At 44.2% G+C, this 23855-nt stretch overlaps 1 protein-coding gene across 1 annotated transcript in view; it reads right to left on the bottom strand.

The window, feature by feature from the left end:
• Positions 1-16985: 16985 nt before the first annotated feature.
• TAF5L (TATA-box binding protein associated factor 5 like) overlaps positions 16986-23855 on the bottom strand; it is a 32305-nt gene continuing 25435 nt past the window's right edge. Inside the window, exon 5 of the mRNA XM_017885612.1 lies at positions 16986-18971. Coding sequence (XP_017741101.1) covers positions 18174-18971 — 798 coding nt within the window. The 3' untranslated portion in view covers positions 16986-18173. The remainder of the gene's footprint in view (positions 18972-23855) is intronic.

The following is a 23855-nucleotide window of genomic DNA, read 5'->3' as shown; positions in this document are numbered from 1 at the left end:
TTTTCATAAGCTAACCCATTATATATCTAATATAATTTATTTATTTATCTTTTCTTTTTTGAGACAGGATCTCTCTCTGTCACCCATGCTGGAGAGTCTCGCTCTTTCACCCAGGCTGGAGTGCAGTGGTGTGGTAATAGCTCACCATAGCATTGAGCTGTTGGGTTCAAGCAATCTTCTGCCTCAGCCTCCTAGGTAGCTGGGACTACAGGTGTGCACTACCACAACCTATTATGACCCAAGTGTGACCCCCATCATCCAGGCATGACCCTGTCATTTTTTTTTTTTAGAGACAAGGTCTTGCTATGTTGCCCAGGCTCGTCTTGAACTCCCAGCCTCAAGTGATCCTCCCACCTTGGCCTCCCAAAGTACTGGTATTACAGGTGTGAGCCACTGAGCCTGGCACTAATATAATTTTTATAATATCATCAGCCTGATAATCTGCATTTTACAGACGAGGAAACAGAGGCACAGAAATCATGTGTGGTTTGCTTAAGTAGGTAGTGGCCCTGGGATGTAGATGGGTCTGACTCCAGACAAGTGCTGTCAGTCACAGTGCTGCCCCAAGTTGCTCTGCAGTGAGGACCTTGCTCTTCCCACCCCACCCTCCCGCCTTTTCAGGAGCTGTAGCTTGAGTTAGGGAGTTTATAGTTTAATAAATGGATTCCTTGAGGCCTTAGAACATTCAAATACCTGGAAAGGTTGGCTGCCTCCTCACTGATTGGGTCAGGCTCAGAGAAAGGCAGAAAAACATGGCAAATATCTCCACCATAAGATGTGTGTTTTCTTTTTTCTTTTTTTTTTTTTTTTTTTTTTTGAGATAGAGTTTCGCTCTTGTTGCCCAGGCTGGAGTGCAATGGCATGATCTCGGCTCACCGCAACCTCCACCTCCTGAGTTCAAGCTATTCTTCTGCCTCAGCCTCCCAAGTAGCCAGGATTATAGGCATGCGCCATCATGCCCAGCTAATTTTGTGTTTTTAGTAGAGATGAGGTTTCTCCATGTTGGTCAGGCTGGTCTCAAACTCCTGACCTCAGGTGATCCGCCCGCGTCGGCCTCCCAAAGTACTGGGATTACAGGTGTGAGCAACCGTGCCTGGCCAACGATGTGGTCTTAAAGCACTACAAGAGTGATTAAGGAAAATATTTGGCCATGCTGATGTTTGGGGCCATATCATCTGATCAGACCACATGAAACATGACAAAAATCAGAGTTACGTTTCAGACTAAGTGACGAAGTTTTCCATAAAACTTGATTTTGAGCAATGTTTTAAAGAAACTGAGTTTAAGAGAGAGAGGAAATTTGTGTATCCTTATTAGTCTAGATCCAGGGCGTTAATGTTAATGGGGATTTCTTAAACTGTTGGGCATTTTTATCAAGAAACAGCAAAACCCAAACAATTTATCAAGCAGGCTTAGCAAACCCAAACAATTTATCAGGCAGGCTTAGCAAACATTTCAGTTTAACAGATGTCTGAGTAGCTATCATGTGCAAGGTCAGCCTCTCTGTTAACTGAATAATGGAGGTACCAATTGAACAAATCCACATGTATGAAATATTCACTCTCCATCAAATAGGACTCATAAACTTCTTTCTGAAGTAGGTGCCATCTAGGAACAGTTGGAGGGCTTAGTTGAAGTAGTGCTAAGTGTAACAGCATTTTAAATTCTCTCATAGTTTCTGAACCGCACTTCAACACTCTCCTCTTGCCAGGTGCTGTGGCTCACGCCTGTAATCCCAGCACCCTGGAAGGTTGAGGCGGGCGGATCACCTGATGTCAGGAGTTTGTGACCAGCCTGGCCAACGTAGTGAAACCCCGTCTCTACTAAAAATACAAAAATTAGCTGGGCGTAGTGGTGGGCGCCTGTAATTCCAGCTACTCAGGAGGCTGAGGCAGGAGAATCGCTTGAACCCGGGAGGCAGAGGTTGCAGTGAGCTGAGATTGCGCCACTGCACTCTAGCCTGGGCAACAGAGACTCCGTCTCAAAAAATAAAATAAAATAAAAAATAAAATAAATAAAATAAAATAAAGTAAAATAAAATAAAATAAAATCTCTCCTCTTTGAATTTGCAGAACACTGTATCTAGAGGTAGGAGGCTATGCTCCACCTCCCAAAGTGATTGCCAGTTTCTTTGCCAGGAGTACTTTGGGTATTCTTCATTAAGAGGCTAGATCCACGGTATTACTGTCCAAAGGAATTTCTTGAACTATTGCACACACAAGCAGGAGAATCTAGAGCAAACATTGCTGATGTTCAACCTACTAGCAAACATTTCAATTCAATGATGTTGAGGCTCCACTATAAGCAGGGCATCTATTAACTGAAAAATGGAGTTATCAGGTGAACACCACCTCTACCTAACTTATCAATGAATATCTGGTATCTAACACAATGCCTGGCACACAATATGTATTTTTACAAGTGGTAGCTTTTATTATTCCCTGATTTCTTCATTTCTTCTTTTCTTTTCTTTCTTTCTTTCTTTTTTTTTTTGAGACACAGTCTCACTCTGTCGCCCAGGCTGGAGTGCAGTGGCACAATCTCGGCTCACTGCAACCTTTGCCTCCTGGGTTCAAGCGATTCTCCTGTCTCAACCTCCCTAGTAGTTGGGATTACAGGCTTACGCCACCACGCCTAGCTAATTTTTGTATTTTTTTTAGTGGAGGTGGAGTTTTGCCATGTTGGCCAGGCTGATGTTGGCCAGGTGATCCGCCTGCCTTGGCCTCCCAAAGTCCTAGGATTACAGGCATGAGCCACCATGCCCAGCCCCTGATTTCTTCTTGTGTCTACTCCCACCCTCCCTCTGAAAATGTCCCAGAGCCCCAGAATCTATTAGCATTTTACTATAGCTTTGTTTTGGCTTAACATTGATTGTAACCTAAAGGCAAATCTGCTGCCACAGTGTGGCAGCAAAGAAATGAAGTGTCTGGAAGAACAGGGGAGAAATTGTGTTTCCTCCTTCTCAAAAGGTTCACCTTTTCTATTTCACCTTCATCATTCACAAGAAGGTGAAAGGATGCCAGGAGCGAGGAGGATCTACAGGACCTTTGAAAAGAAAATGTACTGACCTTTGGCTGTAAAAACTGTGTCATGAGAACAGAAAGCCCTGGGAGAATAAGTCAGAAAATAGAGAAAAGGGGAAGGGAAAATAACTCCTGGCCTGCCTCCAATTCATTTAAATATTGCTCAGAGCTCAGCAGAGTGGGATGAGAGACACTGGCAAGAGGCTGTGCTGCAGTTAATGAGAGAATCTCAGGTGTCCTTATAATGGCACTGTTCTGGATCACGGCTTGGATGGGCACTTCATATAAATGCAAGGCCATTTCAGGACTCCCCAGCTGCAGTCAGCAGGCCCTCTGTGTGCTTTGGCGTCTGCAGCTGGAAGGAAGCCTGCACAGCTCCCTTCTGTCCTCTCATTGTTCACAGGACAGCCATTCATGGGATCTATGGCGCACTCTGTGCTAGGGCAGAATGCCAGGGAAGAGCTGCCTGTCTTCAGTGCCCTTGCTGGGAACCACAGGCCAGAACCCGACCCTGCCATGCTTTGTGCTTCAGGCAGCAGGACCCCACCCCTAACAGAGTCTCAAGTCAGACACTAAGTGATGATCATGATTTGGGAACTCAGCAAGGAAAGAAAAGACATACAGCTTGAAAACAATGTGGGAAATGGCCGAGAAAGAGAGGAAGATAAGAAAGAAAGAGGGCTCTCCAAAGAGTGAGCTGACCTTTGGTTGTGACAGGTTCTCAACAGCACCAAAATCCATGAACTTTTTTTTGAGGATTCAAAAAAGTTTATAATGAAAGAGAAATGTTTCTAACTAAAGAGACAGTTTTCTCTCCTTTGGGAGACAGGGTTTGTTTGTTTGTTTGTTTTTGATTTCTCTGTTGTGCCTTTATATAACTAGCCCTTAGCAAAGGTAATGATCGTGAAGTAGATTACTATGTGTACAGCACACTATGCTTCTGGGCATTTACTTATAGCCTGATATCTCCCCAAATTGCTTTGCCTTTTTCTTCTTAGCTTGAGCAGAAATTGCAGTATCTTGTCCCTCGTTATACTTACCTATGGTTTTATGTATTTATTTAGTTTTTTAGATGGAGTTTCACTCTTGTCGCCCAGGCTGGAGAGCAATGGTGTGATCTCTGTTCACTGCAACCTCTGCCTCCCAGGTTCAAGCGATGATTCTCCTGCCTTAGCCTCCTGAGTAGCTGAGATTATGGGTGCCTGCCACCATGCCCAGATAATTTTTGTATTTTTACAAATCGTTTTACAAATGGTTTCACCATGATGGCTGGGCTGGTCTCGAACTCCTAACCTCAGGCGATCCACCCGCCTCAGCCTCCCAAAGTACTGGGATTACAAGCATGAGCCACCATGCCTGGCGTATTCTTTTTTAAAATCTAAATTTTATTTTTAGAGACAGGGTCTCACTCTGTTGCACAAGCTGAAATGCAGTGGCACAATCATGGCTCACTGCAACCTTGAACTTCTGGGCTCAAATGCTACTCCCACCTCTAACTCCTGAGTAGCTGGGAGTATAGGCACATGCCACCATGTCTGGCTATTTTTAAATTATTTTATTTTATTTTATTTTTTTTGTAGAGACAGAGTTTCACTATGTTGCCCAGGCTGGTCTTGAACTCATGGCCTCAAGCAATCCTCCCAGCTCAGCCTCCCAGAGTTCTGGGATTATAGGCCACTGCACCTGGTCTGGTTTTATTCTGGGAGGCAAAAGTATTTTACCAACATAAATTTATGAGCCATCAGAACAACTTGTGAGTTAGTTCAGATTTGAACTTTGTTTTATAGAAAGTCACAAACTTTGAGACATTGATAAATCCAGTAATACTGGCTTAATCAAGAAAGAGCATTTTATGGCACGGAGTAGGTAGGCATTAAAAATTGCCTTTCAAAAAAATTTTGGACATACTTTTAGAAGCATAAGTCTCATTTTAAAAAACATCAAAAGAAACAAGAATAATTCAAAACACAAAAGTTGGTGCATTGAGTTAATATTTGTGATCCTCTTCCAATAAATTCATCCTTAAAAGTCCTACAGGTAGTTGAGTTGAAGTCTCCTCAAAGTCAAAAGGAACCCAGACTGGTTTTGTTTCATAAATGAATAGCTATCTTTTGCCATACATTCATTTACTCTATCATTCAATAAGCATTATTGAATTATTGCCAATTACAGGCCGTCGCATCTTACTTTTTCAATTTTGGGGGCTAACGACCTTATTGAGGTTGAATTCACGTACCATACAATTCCTCTTCTTAAAATGTACAACTCAGCCAGGCACAGTGGCTCATGCCTATAATCCCAGTACTTTGGGAGGCTGAGGCGGGCGGATTACCTTAGGTCAGGCATTCAAGACCAGCCTGATCAACATGGCGAAATCCTGTCTCTACTAAAAATACAAAAATTAGCTGGGCGTGGGGGGTGCATGCTTGTAATCCCAGCTACTAGGGAGGCTGAGGCAGGAGAATTGCTTGAACCCAGGAGGCGAAGGTTGCAGTGAGCCGAGATGGCACCATTGCACTCCAGCCTGGGCAACAAGAGCAAAACTCTGTCTCAAACAAACAAACAAAACAGTACAACTCAGTGGTTTTAAATATATTCAGTATTGCGCAAATATCACCAAAATCAATTTTCATTACCTCAAATGACCTTCCAAATTTAACGTTTTCTCCCGCACTGTTCTGGCACAGTTCCACCTCCATATTTTGAAGAAGTTACCCCAGATGATTGAGTTATTGTGAGGCAGGAAAACATTGAGTATGTGCTATGGGTGGGGCCTATATTCTTTCTGTCATTTAATCTTGCCAACATACCGGGTAGGTATAAATATGTCCACATTCACAGGTGAGCCAACAGGCTCAGGGAGGCCAAGGACTTACCCAATGCCACGGGCACACCTCACTCAAGCTGGAATTCAACAGCACATGTCACCTGTCCGGCCTTAGCATTCCATACTCTGCAAATAAACACCGGACCCCTCTCCCTGCACCAGCCCAAACTCAGCAAGCCAAGTAAAACTCCCTTCCTCCCTCCCTAAAACGCCCAGCTTTCTTCTATAGATGTGCGCATTTCATAATATTTGAATTCAGTGTCTGCAGTGCTGCAGAGAGTAAACTGTGCATACTATGGATTTTCCTAGACCAGATGGACAGCAAAGGCTGCTGAGCTATGTGAAAATCAAGTCCAGGCAAAAGGAGTTAGAATTACTGTGATTTTTACCAGACAATAGCCAGCATCAGTTGAGCTCTCTAGAGCCCATCACCCTCTTGTTTTATTTATTTATTTATTTTTTATTTATTTGTTTATTTAGAGACAGTCTCGCTGTGTCACCGAGGCTGGAGTGCAAAGGTGCAATCTCGGCTCTCTGCATCCTCCACCTCCCAGATTCAAGCGATTTTCTTGCCTCAGCCTCCTGAGTAGCTGGGATTATAGGCACACACTACCACACCTAATTTTTGTAGAGACAGGGTTTCACCATGTTGGCCAGGCTGGCCTCGAACTCCTGGCCTCAAGTGATCCGCCCACCTTGGCCTCCCAAAGTGTTGGGATTTCAGGAGTGAGCCAGAACGCCCGACCTACCCTCTTGTTTTAGAAAAGGCTATCAAAGCTGAATGTTGTGAACAAAGATGCATAAGCATTAATCTGAGTGAACCAAAATAAACCACGTTGACTAAAGTGAGTGTAGACTGAATGGTCTCACAAGCTTATTCTTTTATTTACAACCTACCTCCCTGTCTCTTTTCTTTCCTTCTTCCCACATGGAACACTGAGGAAGAGCCTTGGTAATTCAAGGCCAGGCCTGCCCCCAGGACTTCTGACCCCAGCCTACTCCAATACCAGCCTCTTGTCCCCACTTCCCTCCCCACTCTGCACACTGCTTATTGGTGTTCAGCTGGTCCCTACTGCCCTTTCCAGCTTGCACATAATGACCTCACTTGTGGGCCATGGAATTAATTAGTGGGAAGTGACCAATATTAAAAATTTTATCTCACAGTATATCTCACATAGAAATGGTTTATTTATTTATTCATATATTTTTTGAGACAGAGTTACTCTGTCGCCCAGGCTGGAGTGCAGTGGCACAATCTCAGCTCACTGCAACCTCTGTCTCTTGGGTTCAAGTGATTCTTGTGCCTCAGCCTCCCAAGGAGCTGGGATTACAGGTGTGCACACCACTGTGCCTGGCTAATTTTTGTATTTTTAGTAGATAGACATGGGGTTTCACCATGTTGGCCAGGCTGGTCTAGAACTCCTGGCCTCAAGTGATCCACCCGCCTCAGCCTCCCAAAGTGCTGGGATTACAGGTGTGAGCCACTGCACCTGGCCAGAAATGGTTTTCTTATATACTACCCTTTGTTGAGCCTCATATGTAATTTAAAAATTTGGGGGAACATTTCTGAAATCAGGAGAGGATAGGACTTATTATGGGATGGCATCTTGCCAGAGGGTGGTTGTGACATTTGACGTGGGTTGTTAGTCCAGGTGGTGGGACTGCATCACTCCCATCTTCATTAGCTCGGTCAGAAAAATACTGAATGACAATTTAAGGAAAGAATGTAAAGCATGAAAGTCTGTTAACACCTTCTGCTAAGATCAAGGTTTCGGGGAGCACAGAGGGGAACAGTTAGACACTGACGACCAATTCAAAAAGTTGGACTTGGTGTGAGGAAGTTTTAGGAACACCAATACTAGTGGATTTCACTTATATCATAAAAACAATGTACGGTCTAAAGGAAAGGACTTTAAATAAGCATAAAATAAGGTGGGTGTGCTGGAGTGCATCTGTAGTCCCAGCTACTCAGGAGGCTGAGGCAGGAAGAGTGCTTGAGCCTACGAGTGTGAGACCAGCCTGGACAATCTAGTGAGGCCTTGTCTCAAAAAAAATAGCAAACACAGACATAAAATAAAATTAACTTCTAAGTGAAGAGAAAGCATTCTTCATCATCTGACAGTTTTAAAAAATGGTACATAAGATAACAGTGCATCTTCTCATCAAAGGAGTCTTAGATTCAGTAAACATAGCATATGTGTATGTCAGGACACAGTGTGAAATACATTTGTTACTGAAGTCTACAAATGTGGGTTGAAGTCAACAAGTGTGAAAGTCCCTGCTCTAGGAACCTTCATTAAAACAAATACATAAAACCAAAACAAAACCAACGAGCAGACAGAACAATTATTTCTTGCTTCCATGCCACCTTCAGTAATCTCTTCATCTCTGCTCCCCTCAGCTGCCTGAAATTGTCTGCAACCCCAAATCCTCTCTCCATTCTTCATCTCCTTCTTACTCTTTTTTTTTTTTTTTTGAGACGGAGTCCTGTTCTGTCACCCACGGATCTCAGCTTACTGCAGCCTCTGTCTCTTGGGTTCAAGTGATCCTCCTGCCTCGGCCTCCCAAGTAGCTGGGACTACAGGCATGTGCCACCATACCCAGCTAATTTTTGTATTTTTTTGGTGGATCTGGGGTTTCACCATGCTGGCCAGGCTGGTCTCGAGCTCCTAACCTCAGGTGATTCACCCACTTTGGCCTCCCAAAGTGCTGGGATTACAGGTGTGTGCCACGGCGACCAGCCTAACGTGGTTAAATTTAAATGAATAAAATAAGTTCAGTTGGTCAGTTGTATGAGCAATATTTCACATGCTCAGTAGCAACACATGGCTAGTGGCTATTCTGCTGGACAGCAGAAGTTACAGAACATTCCCATCCTCATGGCACATTCTGCAGGACAGGACAGAACTCCAGAACATTCCTATCCTCACATCACATTCTATAGGACAGGACAGAGCTGTAGAACATTCCTCTACTGCAGTCACATTCTATACAGAGGCACACAACAACATAACAGTCCCCTCCTCACATCACATTCTACAGGAAGGAGCAGACCTGCAGAACATTCCACAATCACAGCACATCCTACTGGGCTTGCTCTCTCTAGACACTAGTTTGCTGTTGCTCGTGTTTTACAAGCATCTTTTCACATTCTGTAGCATGCCTTTTCATTCTTTTTGTGGTGTCTTTGAGTAAGAGATGTTTTACAATTGAATCCATCTTTTCCCTTTTGGTTAGTGCTTTTTCGTTTATTTAAAAATTTCTGGCCAGGCGCGGTGGCCCACACCTGTAATCCCAGCACTTTGGGAGGCAGAGGTGAGCAGATCACCTGAGGTCGGGAGTTCAAGACCAGCCTGACCAACATGTAGAAGTCCTGTCTTTACTAAAAACACAAAATTAGCCGAGTGTGGTGGCATATGCCTGTAATCCCAGCTACTTGAGAGGCTGAGGCAGGAGAATTGCATGAATCTGGGAGGCGGAGGTTGCGGTGAGCTGAGATCATGCCATTGCACTCCAGCCTGGGCAACAAGAGCAGAAATCTGTCAAAACAAAACAAAACAAAACAAAATCCGGGCACTGTGGCTCACACCTGTAATCTCAGCACTTTGGGAGGCTCAGGCAGGTGGATTGCCTGAGGTCAGGAGTTGGAGACCAGCTTGGCCAACGTAGTGAAACTCTATCTCTACTAAAAATAAAAAATTAGCTGGGCATGGTGGCAGTCGCCTGTAATCCCAGCTACTAGAGAGGCTGAGACAGGAGAATCACTTGAACCCAGGAGGTGGAGGTTGGAGTGAGCTGAGATCGCGCCATTGCACTCCAGCCTGGGCAACAAGAGTGAAACTCTGTCTCAAGAAGGAAAAAAAAAGAAATTTCCTCCTATTTCAAGGTCACAGGGATACCCTTTTAAGTGCCTCATAGTTTTATATGGCCTTCTTCTGTTTTTCTTCCTTTGTTGGCTACTCCCTTCTGACCTCTTGAGTTTTAGTGGACTCCACAGCATACGTCTAAGTTCTTATCCCTTCTCTCTCTACCCTGTTATTGTTGATCATCACATTTATTTGCAAGGCTTCAAATTCCAATTACATGCCAGTGACTCTTGGGGAAGATATTGTGCTTGACTCCAATGTTCACTTTCCCCTATTATGTCAGGATTGGGGGACTGCCCTCAACTTATTATAAGCCAGTATGACCATATCTTGTCAGGAACTGGTTCAATGACTGAAGGCCTAATCCAAACTGGAGAGGTTTAAGGGGCTGCTCTTAAGAGTGAAAAATAGGAGCTCACACTCCCCCTAGACATGAGTGAGGACTGGCCCTAGCTGCAGTTGGTAGCCCTCTCACAACCATGGGAAAAGCCAGCCACAGAAGAGGGCACAGGTGGGGTATAGAACAGAGGTGGGCTCATAGTGAGTTGCACATGAAACCCTCCTGAGCCCTCAGACTTTCCATTATGTGAACCAGTAAAATTCCTTACTTAAAAAGGCCACCTGGAGTCAGACTTCGGTCCCTTGTAGCAGAAAGCACTCAAACGGAAACAATTTCCAAATGAGCACAAGCCCAGACTTCTCCTGAGCTCCAGGTATGTCTACCCAAGTGCCTATCTGCTATCTTCATGTGGTTCTCTGATAAAGCATCTCACACTTAGGAAGTTGAAAACTGAACTCTTGATCCTTTCCCCTGAACCTCCTCTTGATCCGTTTCCCTGAACCTCCTCTTTCTGTAGTTGTGCACCACAATACATGGCAACCCTATCCAAGTTGCTCATAACAGAAAGATGTGGGTCAGCCATAATTCTTTTTTCTCCTCCCGTCCCACATTCAACCCTGATACAACGTCCAGCTAATCCTGCCTCTAAAGTGCTCACTGGACCTGTCCATGCTCTCCACTTCCATTGTGGTCCACATCACCCTTGTCCCTTCCTTTTATGACGATTGTAACTGGTCTCCTTGCTCTCATTCTTATGTCCTCCAATTTATGTTCCTTACAGTTGCCAGTGATTTAAAAAAATTAGTAATTATTTTATTTTCTATAGCATAGCAGTAAAAAGAATGGGCTGTGCAGCCAGACAGATGGGATAGTTATATATTGCTGCATCTCATCACTTCTGCCTGCCTGCCTTTCCTTCCTTCCTTCCTTCCTTCCTTCCTTCCTTCCTTCCTTTTGACAGAGTCTCACTGTTACCCAACTTAAGTGCAGTGGTGCAATCTTGGCTCAGCGTGGCCTCAACCTCCCAGGCTCAGGTGATCCTCCCACCTCAGCCTCCCAAGTAGCTGGGACTACAGGTGCATGCCACTACACCCAGCTAATTTTTTTTTTCTTTTTTAAAATAGAAACAGGGTTTCACCAGATTGTCCAGGCTGATCTCAAACTAATGGGCTCAAGGGATCTGCCTGCCTCAGCCTCCCGAAGTACTGGGATTACAGGTATGAGTCACCTGGTCACCTCATGGCTTCTGTGGTCAGGAATCTGGGCATGCCTGAGCTGGGAGCCTCTGCCTCCAGGCCTGCCACAAGTCCGCAATCAAGGTGTCAGCCAGGGCTTTAGTCTCATCTGAAAGCTGAAGTTGGGCAGGATCTGCATCCACACTCACTCAAGTGGTTGGTGACAGGATTCACATCCTTATGAGTTACTGGTTGGAGGCCTCATTGAGTCGATTGCCCCATGGGCTGCTGGTATCCATCATCAGCTGTGCCCTGACGTGTTTGGCACAGATCAGGCTCAGCGAATGTTGAGTTATCCTGATGTTAAATTGGAATTGCAGTTGTAAATCTGCTGTCTCTGTCCTCCTGTCACTGATGATACCCAGGGATAGGCTGGATTACATCACTGTCCTCTTCAACATCCTTCAATGGCTTCCATGCCATTGAAGATAAAACCAAACTCCCGCTGGTGCCCAAGGCCCTGCCAACTGTCCAACCTTCTCTTATACTGCCTCAGTCCCACTGGGCTTCTTTGAGTGAACCAGTCTCTTTCTCATTTTGGGGTCTGCAAGCCATTCAACTCTGCCTGACTAACTCCTACTTATCCTCCAGGTATAAGCTTAATTACTACTTCCTCAGAGAAGCCTTCTTTGAATACTTAATCTAAATTAGATCCCCTGGTATATATTTCCATAACACACTAGATTGTACTTAACTATAGTTTGAAATTATATCTTTATGGTGTTTTTTATTAATACCTGTCTCTCAGCTGGGCTCGGTGGCTGATGCCTGTAATCCCAGCACTTTGGGAGGCTGAGGCAGGTGGATCACTTGTGGTCAGGAGTTCAAGACCAGCCTGACCAATATGGTGAAACCCCGTCTCTGCTAAAAACACAAAAATTAGCCGGGCGTGGTGGTGCGCACCTGTAATCCCAGCTACTCGGGAGGCTGAGGCAGGAGAATAGCTTGAACCTGGGAGGCAGAGGTTGCAGTGAGCTGAGATCGCACCATTGCACTATCGCCTGGGTGACAAGAGCAAAATTCCATCTCAAAAAACAAACAAACAAACAAAAGCAAAAACAAAAACCTGTCTCCCTCTCTAAACTATAAACTCAAGTCAGGGACTATACCAGTTTTGCTTTCCACTATATTTCTACCCACAGATACAATGTCCACTCATAGCAGAAACTCACATTTTTTATATACAAATTTCTTTTAGGCTAGGTGCAGTGACTCAGGCCTATAATCCCAGCACTTTGGGAGACTGAGGTGGGAGGATTGCTTGAGCCCAGGAGTTTGAGACCAGTCTGGACAATATAGTGAGAGACCTCATTTCTACAAAAATTTAAAAAACTAGCCTAGCATGGTGTGCAAGTCTGTGGTCCCAGCTACCTGGGGACTGAGGTGGGAGGATCACTTGAGTCTAGGAGGCGAAGGTTGCAATGAGCCGTGTTCACACCACTGTACTCGTCCGGGCAGACAGAGTGAGATTCTGTCTCAAAAAGAGATTAAATAAAAATTTCTTTTAGAGATTTTAGTCGATCATAGCTAAGTTAATAAGTTGTCCTTCAATTGGTCAAACTGACAAGAAACATTTGTGTTCCTGGCCGGGTATGGTGGCTCACGCCTATAATCCCAGCACTTTGGGAGGCCGAGGCAAGTGGATCACCTGAGGTCAGGAGTTTGAGACCAGCCTGGCCAACATGGTGAAACCCCGTCTCTTCTAAAAATACAAAAATTAGCCAGGTGTGATTGTACATGCCTGTAATCCCAGCTGCTTGGGAGGCTGAAGCAGGAGAATTGCTTGAACCTGAGAGGCAGAGGTTGCAGTGAGCCAAGATCATGCCACTGCACTCCAGCCTGGGTGACAGAGTGAGACTTCGTTTCCAAAAAAAAAAAAAGTGTGTTCCTTAAATTCTATAATAGAGACTTTCTGTTTAGCACAATGCAGTTTCAGACTCACTTTGCTGCTATGTAGGTGTCAATAATATGAATTTTTGGCCAGGTGCGGTGGCTCATTCCTGTAATCCCAGCACTTTGGGAGGCCGAGGCAGGTGGATTGCCTGAGGTTAAGAGTTCGAGACTGGTCTGGTCATCATGGTGAAATCCTGTCTCTATTAAAATTACAAAAAATTAGCCATGTATGGTGGCGTGCACCTGTAATCCCAGTTACTCAGGAGGCTGAGGCAGGGGAATTGCTTGAGCCAGGGAGGTGGAGGTTGCATGAGCTGAGATCGCGCCACTAGACTCCAGCCTGGGTGACACAGCAAGGCTCCGTCTCAAAAAAAAAAAAAAAGAAAAGAAAGAAAAAAAGAATTTTTGGTCTGGGCTGGGTAATGAATACCTTTCTAAAATATGTGACTGAGAGCCAAGTTGAAGCACAGACTAATCTTTTAATCCGTACACTTAAAACACCAATCTGGGCCGGGCGCGGTGGCTCAAGCCTGTAATCCCAGCACTTTGGGAGGCCGAGACGGGCGGATCACGAGGTCAGGAGATCGAGACCATCCTGGCTAACACGGTGAAACCCCGTCTCTACTAAAATACAAAAAAACTAGCCGGGCGAAGTGGCGGGCGCCTGTAGTCCCAGCTACTCGGGAGGCTGAGGCAGGAGAATGGCGTGAACCCGGGAGGCGGAGCTTGCAGTGAGCTGAGATCCGGCCACTGCACTCCAGCCCCGGCGACAGAGTGAGACTCTGCCTCAAAAAAAAAAAAAAAAAAAAAACACCAATCTGGGCAATAACAAAATCAGAAGCCTACCATGCTCAATACATTTTCTTATGCCACCAAGACATTTTAAACATGTAAATAAAACAAACAGAAAGGTGGTAATCATATCCTTAGAAGCTGAATCTTGAATACAAAAACTTTAAATTGCTCCTTGTTTCATCTTTTTTCATTGCTTTAATTTTCTTCCATTTGACCAGTCTCTTGCTGAATTAACATTACAGTCCGATTTTCTGAGTTTGTCATTCTAAGAAATTTCAGCTGGTTATTTTCACATTTTATTAAACATTTTTATTTTCGAGACAGGGTCTTGTGTTGTCTCTCAGGCTGGAGTGCAGTGGTGTCATCATGGCTCACTGCAGGCTCAACCTCCCAGGCTTACGTGATCCTCCCAGTTCAGCCTCCCAAGTAGCTGGGACTACAGTAGTGAGCCACCATGCCCCGCTATTTTTAAAAAAATTTTTGTAGATAGGGTCTCACTATGTTGCCCAGGCTGGTCTTGAACTCCTGGGCTCAAGTAATCCTGCCTCAGCTTCCCAAAGTGCTGGGATTACAGGTGTGAGCCACCATGCCTGGCCTCAGCTGCTTAAACACTTTCTCACCTTATACACATTTCAGGGATTTATCACTGTGGTTCAGAGTAACAAAATATTCCGAAGTTTCTTTCTTTTTTTTTTTTTTGAGACGGAATCTCGCTCTGTTGAGTGCAATGGCATGATCTCGGCTCACTGCAACCTCCGCCTCCCGGGTTCCAGTGATTCTCCTGCCTCAGCCTCCCAAGTAGCTGGGATTATAGGCATGCGCCACCACGTGGGCCCAGCTCTTTTTTTAATGTTAGTAGACACAGGGTTTCACCATGTTGGCCAGGCTGGTCTCGAACTCCTAACCTCAGGTGATCTGCCCGCCTTGGCCTCCAAAGTGCTGGGATTACAGGCATGAGCCACTGCGTATGGCCTGAAGTTTCTTTTAGCCATATATTATTTAGGTCTGTTCTTACTGCCAGGTCCTAATCTTGCTTGTTGCTGCTAGTTTATTGGGCAGAGGGAAGCAAGAGTCTTGTAACTTTGGCCGGGAACATTTGGATACTCCTAACTTCAGTTCCGTCTTCACCTGATACTGCAGGAATGAAGGGAGACAACACAGTAGGGACAAAAGCAGCAGCTCTGTAGCCAGAATGCCCAGGTTAAAATCTGGCCTCCTCGACGACCAGCTGTGATGCTTGGCAAGTGACTTAATCCTTCAGCACCTCGGACTCCTCATCTGTGAAATGGGGATAAAAATACACTCCCTTCAGAGGGTTTTTGAGATAAAATAAGTTAATTTTCATAAACCTCTTGGAGCAGTTTCTGGCCCATGGTAAGTACTACCTACATGCTTATTAAATATCCTTATTTCTTTTTTGGAGGTTTTTAAAAAATATTTTTCTGTATCTATGGCTATACCCTCCTGCTAGAACCTAAGGATACTGAATCTATGGAGCATATTCAAGACCTGTGACTATTCCATGTCAGATATGGAAGAATAACAGAGCGTTGCTGCGCACTAAGTATGTCGTCTACAAAACGGTGCAAGTCCCATACGCCTACCCTTCGGAGAAAAGAGCGCAATCTCTAGAGTGTGACCACACCCTCAAGCACTCGAGTGGACACAGGCACATGCACACATCCCTCTTGATACTTCTAGGAATTTGGGAGTTTTGATGGGCAGTCTATAAAGTCAAATTATCCTACATTAAAATATGTTCCTTTAAAAAAACGCAAAGCCCACTATGCTCATGAAGAACTTGAAGTTAAATCACAAGGTATGGACATGACTGGTGAGGTGAAGATTCATCTCATACAGTTTGTGTTTAATGGAGATTCTGCACTAACCCACAAATACACAAAAAACCTTTCCAAATCATCCTGTCAGAGATATACCTTCACTTCAGAGAATAATTCCATCCAACTTAGAGATTTTGTTGTTTCTGGTAATATACCACAGCATCTCGCCTAAGAGTTTGCTTATTACAGATCAGAACACATTTGAACTCCAGGCTTTACTTGCAGAACACACGGAAGGTGATGCCATCAGGCTACTACCAAAGGACCCTTCTTCCAGTGTCTCAAATACATGGATTTTATAAATAAGAAACATTTCTGATTAATCAGCGTTGTAGGTTCAAGTAAAAAAAAACTGGCTAGAACTCTAATCTTCCTAATTTCTTAATGATTCTTGGTATCCTTGTCAGAAAACTATGTTTTTTTTTTTTTTTTTTTGGTTTGTTTGTTTGTTTTGAGACAGGCTCGCTCTGTCTCCCAGGCTGGAGTGTGGTGATTCGATCTCAGCTCACTGCAACCTCTGCCTCCCAGGTTCAAGTGATTCTCCTTGCCTCAGCCTTCTGAGTAGCTGGGATTATAGGCACCCGCCAAGCTAATTTTTATATTTTTAGTAGAGATGAGGTTTTGCCATGTTGGCCAGGCTGGTGTCAAACTCCTGACCTTGGGTGATCTGTCCTCCTTAGCCTCCCAAAGTGCTGGGATTACAAATGTGAGCCACTACACCCGGCTGAGAAAATTATGTTTTGAAGTTCACTTTACTTTGAATGAGTCCTTTATCTGCAATTATTCCTACATAGTTTGAATTTATTAAACAGCCCAGTTCTTATGCCCCTTGGAGATTTTATAGTGGGGTCTTTGAAGGAAGCGGGAAGTAGGATCTCATCAAATGACTCTAGATGGTAAAATACATGTTGTCTCCAGTCAGCAACTATTAATCTTGGATGTACAAATAGCATTAAATGCCATCAATAATCCAAGTGAATACTAAGGGAATCATGATTCAAAGTAAGCTAAACAGAATCCAAGAACAGATAAAAACGCACCTTTGTTGGGGACATGTGGCCTAGGTAACCGACGGGTTATTGCCCTGATGAGAAGTGAGAGGCACACCATCCCAGGACAGAACACTCAACCGCCTGTCCTCAGAGTTGAAATGAGATGCCAACACTTTTTTTTTTTTGAAACTAAATACATTTTAATAGAAAACAAAATACAAAATAACTCTTTTCAGAAAACAGAAATATTTAATCCTTTTTCCACAAATTAGAACTTGCTTTATCCTCAGAGCATAGTTTGATATGCGTGCGTACATACTTACGATTCGTTTCACAAAGTGTTCATTAGACTGGTATTGCAGTGCAGGACGTGGGAGCAGTTCATTGCAGGAGAAAAGACGTGGAAAAGCCACACCTCTGAATGGTCATTCGGAAACTCAACATTTTTCTAATTCTATCTTGTTACTTATTACTCCAAATTATTCTTTATCATAATCTGTCTTTTGAGGGGAGAGAATTATTAAGAGAAGTGCAGCTATGGAAAGAATTTTTCTTTCCCACCATCACTGCAGGAGCCCAAAATGTTCTCAATCAAACCCACCCACCCGCTTCCAGAAACATGTCAGCCGGGGTGATCAATCTGTCACCCGAAATTTCCCTTTCTCCCAATACACTGTGCTACCAAATTCTCTGAATTCCCTGAACCTCAAAATTCCAAGTATCAAAGCCAGTGCCAGGAGTCAAACCTGAAAGATTAAAAGCAGAGAAGGTACCCTCTGCCAGTGCTAGGTTTCCTCATCTCAATAATAATAATAATAATAATTATAATAACAATAATTAAAAAAATCCTGGTTCTCTGTAATTACGGAAAAGGAAAGACTATTTGCCAGGATCATCCCCTCCCCTTTCCTCGTTCCCGCCCCGCATCCCTCTGCCAACAAGGACTTCCCTCGCACCCAAGGGCTGGACCACGCGTGACCCCTGCAGCACCGCTTCTCCTGAGGGTGCTCTACAGCCACCCTCTAACCAAACCCAGGCCCGGTCAGATGGGGAGAATGAGACAGAGACAGGAAGGTGCTCGCATGCGTGAGGTCACGGTAGGGTCTTCATGAGGACTTGTGAGTGACCTCCAGGGCATCCTAATTATTGGTCACTCATCATTGCCTCGCTTCTGCCCCCTTCCCCAACCTTGGCCTTCAACACTGCGGGGCTGAGTGATGGGGACCTGCCCGGAATGAGGGCCCAGGAGAGAGGGGAGGAGGGGGCTCTTTCACAGTCAATGATTCAATCTCAGCTCATTAAAGGATTGCAACTGGAGGCTTTCCACTGTTACCCCAGTCCGTTCCAACCAAGTTAAAAAATTAATGTTCCTGATTTTCTTGTGTAATTCCAGTCACCAGAAGAAGGTTACAGGCCATGAACTGCACGCTCAGGACGTTGCTCATCTGCCCAGTGTACACGCCCACGAGCTCGCTGGAGGAGCCGTCGGCAGGTGCACTGCAGTAAGTGTTCCTGATGTCCCAGACGCGCACCGAGTTGTCCATGGAGGCAGAGGCAATCAAGCCGCTGTCTGGACTGAAGGTGAGGCTGGTGATATTGTCTGTGTGGCCTCTCAGCTCTTTATAAAGGGTCCCAGAGGCCAAGTCCCACAGCTTCAACCGCTGGTCCTCGCCAGCAGATGCCAAGTACTTACCGTTGGGAGAAAAGGCTAGAGAAAGCACGGGGCCGCGGTGGCCTGTGAAAAGCCTCACCGAGTTCCCCTGCTGAGCGCTCCACAGCCGGACGGTCTTGTCGGTTGAGCCCGTGGCCAAGTAGTTTGAATTAGGGTGGAATTTGACACAGTCCACATCTGCCAGGTGTCCTGCATATATCCTCAGCGGGTACGTCCGATCAAATGACCACAGCCTGGCGGTGCGGTCGTGGGACCCGCTGGCGAAGTACAGGCTATATGGACTGATGTCCAGATCCCACACAGGATAGGCATGTCCTTGGTACAACACAGTGTTGGTGAAACTCCCCAGATCCCAGTATCTGATGGACATGTCTTCAGAACAAGAGAGCAACCCTGAGCTGTCGGCGAGGAACCTCGTGCTGTACACTGGTCCGCAGTGTCCCCGCAGTATCTTCATCTCTGTGCCTGCATTATCATCCTCATCATCCTGGGAACATTGGGGTGGGGTGGGAAAATAAACACAAGAAAAAAATGTTCAGTGGTCTGACAAGGAAAACACGTCCAGGAGAAAAAAAAGCAGAGAACTGAGACTGCTTGGGAAATAGCATCTATCCAGCAAATGACAGTGGCCTTGCCCCAGGAAGATAACTCATAACTGAATAAAAGTCTCTTACGACTTACAAATTGCTCTCCTTAAATTCACCTTGCAGCTCAGACTACATCAGATTAAAAGATGCAGAAATGCAAGGCCATTACAGAGTGATGACTGTGGACCTTGCCCTTCGATTGAGAATAGCTTGTATGGTTACTTCTGATGCATGCCATTTGAAAATGTTTACTTTCGAATTTCTGTGAGGCTCTTAGATTCTTCTATTCTATGGGCATTGCCTTCATCCGTCAGTTTTAGCTGCTTGATAAGCCATACTGCTCTCTGTTTTTACTCCATTTAACTGACAACAATATTTTGTCAAGTCCTGACATTAGTCCCTTACTCCCATGATGGGGGTTAATGATGCACGCAACACATGAAGGCAGATGTGGTATCACTTCAAGATTTTTTTTTTTCAGACGGAGTTTCGCTCTTGTTGCCCAGGCTGGAGTACAATGTCATGATCTTGGTTCACCACAACCTCCGCCTCCTGGGTTCAAGCGATTCTTCTGCCTCAGCATCCCAAATAGCTGGGATTATAGGCATGTGCCACTATGCCTGGCTAATTTTGTATTTTTAGTAGAGATGGGGGTTTCTCCATGTTGGTCAGGCTCGTCTCGAACTCCCGACTTCAGGTGAGCCGCCCGCCTCAGCCTCCCAAAGTGCTGGGATTACAGGCGTGAGCCACCACGCGCAGCCTCACGTTAGGATTAACACACAACTATTAGTTCAAGCATGGTGGCTCTCATTGTAGTCCCAACACTTTGGGAGGCCAAGGCGGGAGGATCACTGGAGCTCAGGAGGTGGAGACCAGCCTGGGCAATATAGGGAGACTCTTTACCAAAAAAATTAAAAAAATTAGCTGGGCATGGTGGCGCATGCCTGTGGTCCCAGACACTTGGGAGGCTAAGGTAGGAGGCTCACTTGAGCCTGGGAAGTCCAGGCTGCAGTGAACTTTGATGGCACCACTGCACTCCAGCTTGGGGGACAGAGTGAGACCCTGTGCCAAAAAAACCCCCAAAACAAAAACAAATACAAACAAACAAAACCCAGAACTGTCAGAGGAGTTTAGCCAAAATAAAACCTGGATGTTTTAATAATTAACAGTAAGCTAGAAAGGTACAGTTACTAGTAAATCACAGCCCCCTCTGCCTGGTGACCAGCCACAAACTGCTTGGTGTCTCAAAATAAATAAGAATGAAGTTTTTAAAGTGACTTTCTGGAGGGTCTCAAAAAACATTTCCCCCAAAGTAACCAAACAAGGCGTGGATTCAGAAGTGCTTTAAGCAAAGCCAAGCGATTCACGTGAAATATTCCTTCGAAATAATTTCCTGTGTGTGAGGACAGAAAAGATGGCAACTAATGGTACTCGGAAAGAGTCCCCTTTCCTGGTCCCCTCCCTACAAGTATACCATCTGTTTTCAAAATTCATTTCCCTTTATTCCCTCACAGATAAACTCCTCAAAACTACAGCTGTCTCTTCTGTCCCAGAATTCATCAATTAAAATGGGTTTTAATTAAATACCAGAAAAAAGGAGTATGATGAAGATTCCTGAACCAGTCAGCTTTGTTGGTTCATTGCGGCAGCCTTAGGTTCTTGTATAAGAAAAGGGCATCCTTTTTTTTCTACTTGAAAATGGTTAAATTCAAAATAAAATGAATGCCTCCCATGTGTACATATTTAAGAAAAAGTTGAGAGAAAATAAACACTGATGTTCATGAATATTCAAAATGGCTATTACAAACACTCAACATTAAAAATACGTAAGTATTTGGGAGCTTAAGGTTCTACTGAGTGCTACCAAAAATATTAGTAATTTTCCTTTCCAAAGAAGTTACAATAACACTTTAAAATTTCAAGAATGACTCACTGCTCTACACCAGAAAGTTTATATAAAGGCTGTGGGAACAAAAATGACACCAGATGAATTACACAAAGATCCTTTGAAAGTTAACTATGAATTAAAGGACATGTTACTGCCTCTGAGGGGTAAGTGGTCTTCATTTGGAACAAGAAGCTATGGAAGTGGCCTTCACCTCCGCAGTGGTGAGGTGCATGGGCTAGGAGCATGGGCTGGGAGTACAGCTGGCGCTCCCCAGGGATCTTGATGACTGTCCCGGGCTGGTGGAAACGTGCCCAGCTGACTCTGTAGACCAAGGAATGGAGAAACCAGAATGTTCCTGCTGGCTATCACTGTCAGCCCTCTGCCAGGACCACAGCTTAAAATAACCCAGCCACATTTTCTGTGTGGCTCAACCAGTCCCACGCGGGCCTCAGTGCAGTCGAGTAGCTGATTTACAAGGGCCCAACCCCATGGGTTCTCACTTCTCTCTCCTGCCGACAGGATAATACCATACCCTACGATTCAGCCTGAATACTCCACAGTAATTGGGTATGCATCCCAAATAGAAATGTTTAATTTGTAAAGCATATTCATGTAATAAGAAATCTTATTATGTACATTATGAAACATACATGAAATAGAAATTTAAAAGAAAATAAACAGAAAGAGATCAAGTATCATCTCATGCCCCCTTGTGCTATAGTTTGCTGCCCTTGCTCTGGACTATGGAGTCCCTAAAACCTCAGATTTGTTATGGCTGTCTACTCCTGGACTTGGTGGCTCCAACTACCTCAGAGCTCACACTCACGTTTCCCCCAGACCAGGGGTCCTTTCTTGGGGTCTGGAATTTAGCCTCCATCTATTCTCTCATTAGCTGTCAGTGGAACGTGAAGACATTAAATTTGGCTGGACTTGTGAGTGGATTAGACTTGGAAGCAAGTGAATCACTGCTACCTGCGTAAGAGATGATAGCAGCCTGAACTAGAACAGAAAAGTTGGATACTGGCTAGCATGATTTGACAAGTGCCGTTCGTGTAAAATACGTATCAGATTTCTAAAACTTAGGACCAAAAGAGATGTATGTAACAGATTTCATGAAAAATTTTTTTATATTGCTTATATGCTGAAATAATTTGTTCATATTAGTTTGAATGAAATACATCATTAAAATTAATTTTAACAAATTTTTAACCTTTTAGATGTGGCTACTAGAAAAATTTAAATTACTATATGGCTCACACCATATTCCCATTGGATAGCATTAATCTAAATGACAATTTTATACACAGATTATAGAATTGAGTATTGATGCTAATATTGCCTTCTTTACTTTTCAAACCTAAAGAAGACCAGATTGAGGGGAAAACCACCAGACATATAAATGAATTGCACACAGCTGTTTTATTGCTGAGTTAAGTTGGTAGGTGCTGGTAGTGATGAGGGTAGCACACATAGCTGAAAAGAAAGAAGAGCAAATCCTTGGTTTGGTATCTCTGTGGTTTTACCATGTTGCTCAAATATTAAAAATACATAGGTATCAATCAACAGGGGTAAAGGTTGGACATCATTTCTTTTTTTTTCTTTTCGAGACGGAGTCTTACTCTATCACCCACGCTGGAGTGCAGTGGTGTGGTCTCGGCTCACTGCAACCCCTGCCACCCGGGTTCAAGCGATTCTCCTGCCTCCGTCTCCTGAGTAGCTGGGATTACAGGTGCCCGCCACCACGCCCGGCTAATTTTTGTTTTAGTAGAGATGGGGTTTCACCATCCTGGCCAGGTTGGTCTTGAACTCTTGACCTTATGATCCACCTGCCTCAGCCTCCCAAAGTGCTGGGATTACAGGCGTGGGCCACTCACTGCACCCGGCCAGGTATCATTTCTATCTCCATTTCATATAGAACAAAAGATGGAGAATGAGGGTTTCACTCTTCATCTCAGTGTCTGAAACAGAAGGAGGGCTGCTCATACCAAGGTGAAAAGCAAGGGACTGCTATGTCACTTAACACCTTTCCAAAGGTTAACCTAGATGATCTTCGAGTGGGAGACAACAGAAGCTACAGGACAGTGCTGTGAATTCAGTTTTATTTGGCATAATTAACAGAGAAAATTTTATGCTTACATAGAAGATTTTGGTTACTGTTTTCCTTTTTTTTTTAAACTGAGATAAAATTACATACTATATAATTCTTTCAAAGTGTACAATTCAATGATTTTTAGTACATTCACAGAGTTGTGCAATGATCACCACTATCTAATACAGAACATTTTCATTACCTCACAAAGAAATGCCACACCCATTAGCGGTCACTCTTATTCTCCTTGCCCAGCCCTTGGCAACCACTCCTCTCTCTCTGTCTCTATGGATGTGCCTATCTGGATATTTCCTATGAAAGGAATAACAGTAGGTGACCTTTTATGACTGGCTTCTTTCACGTAGCATAAGTTTTCAAGTTCATCCATGTTGCAGCCTGCATCAGTGCTTCATTTCTTTTTATGGGCAAATAATATTCCACTGTAATGCACACACTACATTTTATTTATCCATTCATCTTGATGGCCATTTGGACTGTTTCCATTTTTTGGCTATTGTGAATAATGCTTCCATGAATATTCACGTACAAGTGCCTGTGTGCACATGTTTTCCATTCTCTTGGATATATGTCTGGAAGTGGAATTGCTGGGTGTGAACACCATTTCAAATACTGTTGAAATATTGTATTCACTGATTTATGTAATAGTTATTGCTTCAAAAAGATGAAAGCAGAGAGTGCAAGCTGGCTTTTTAATCTGATTTACATAGTGATTTTGTACTTTCTATCATCTCGTTAATCCATGTGGCGTCACCACCTGCTTTTACCTCTTTGGTTTCTCTAGTTATA

Source organism: Rhinopithecus bieti, unplaced genomic scaffold (genome assembly GCF_001698545.2).
Source record: "Rhinopithecus bieti isolate Rb0 unplaced genomic scaffold, ASM169854v2 scaffold_14839, whole genome shotgun sequence".
NCBI classification, from domain to species: domain Eukaryota; kingdom Metazoa; phylum Chordata; class Mammalia; order Primates; family Cercopithecidae; genus Rhinopithecus; species Rhinopithecus bieti.
Note: the sequence above shows the minus strand (reverse complement) of the source record. Positions and strands in the feature narration are given on the sequence as shown.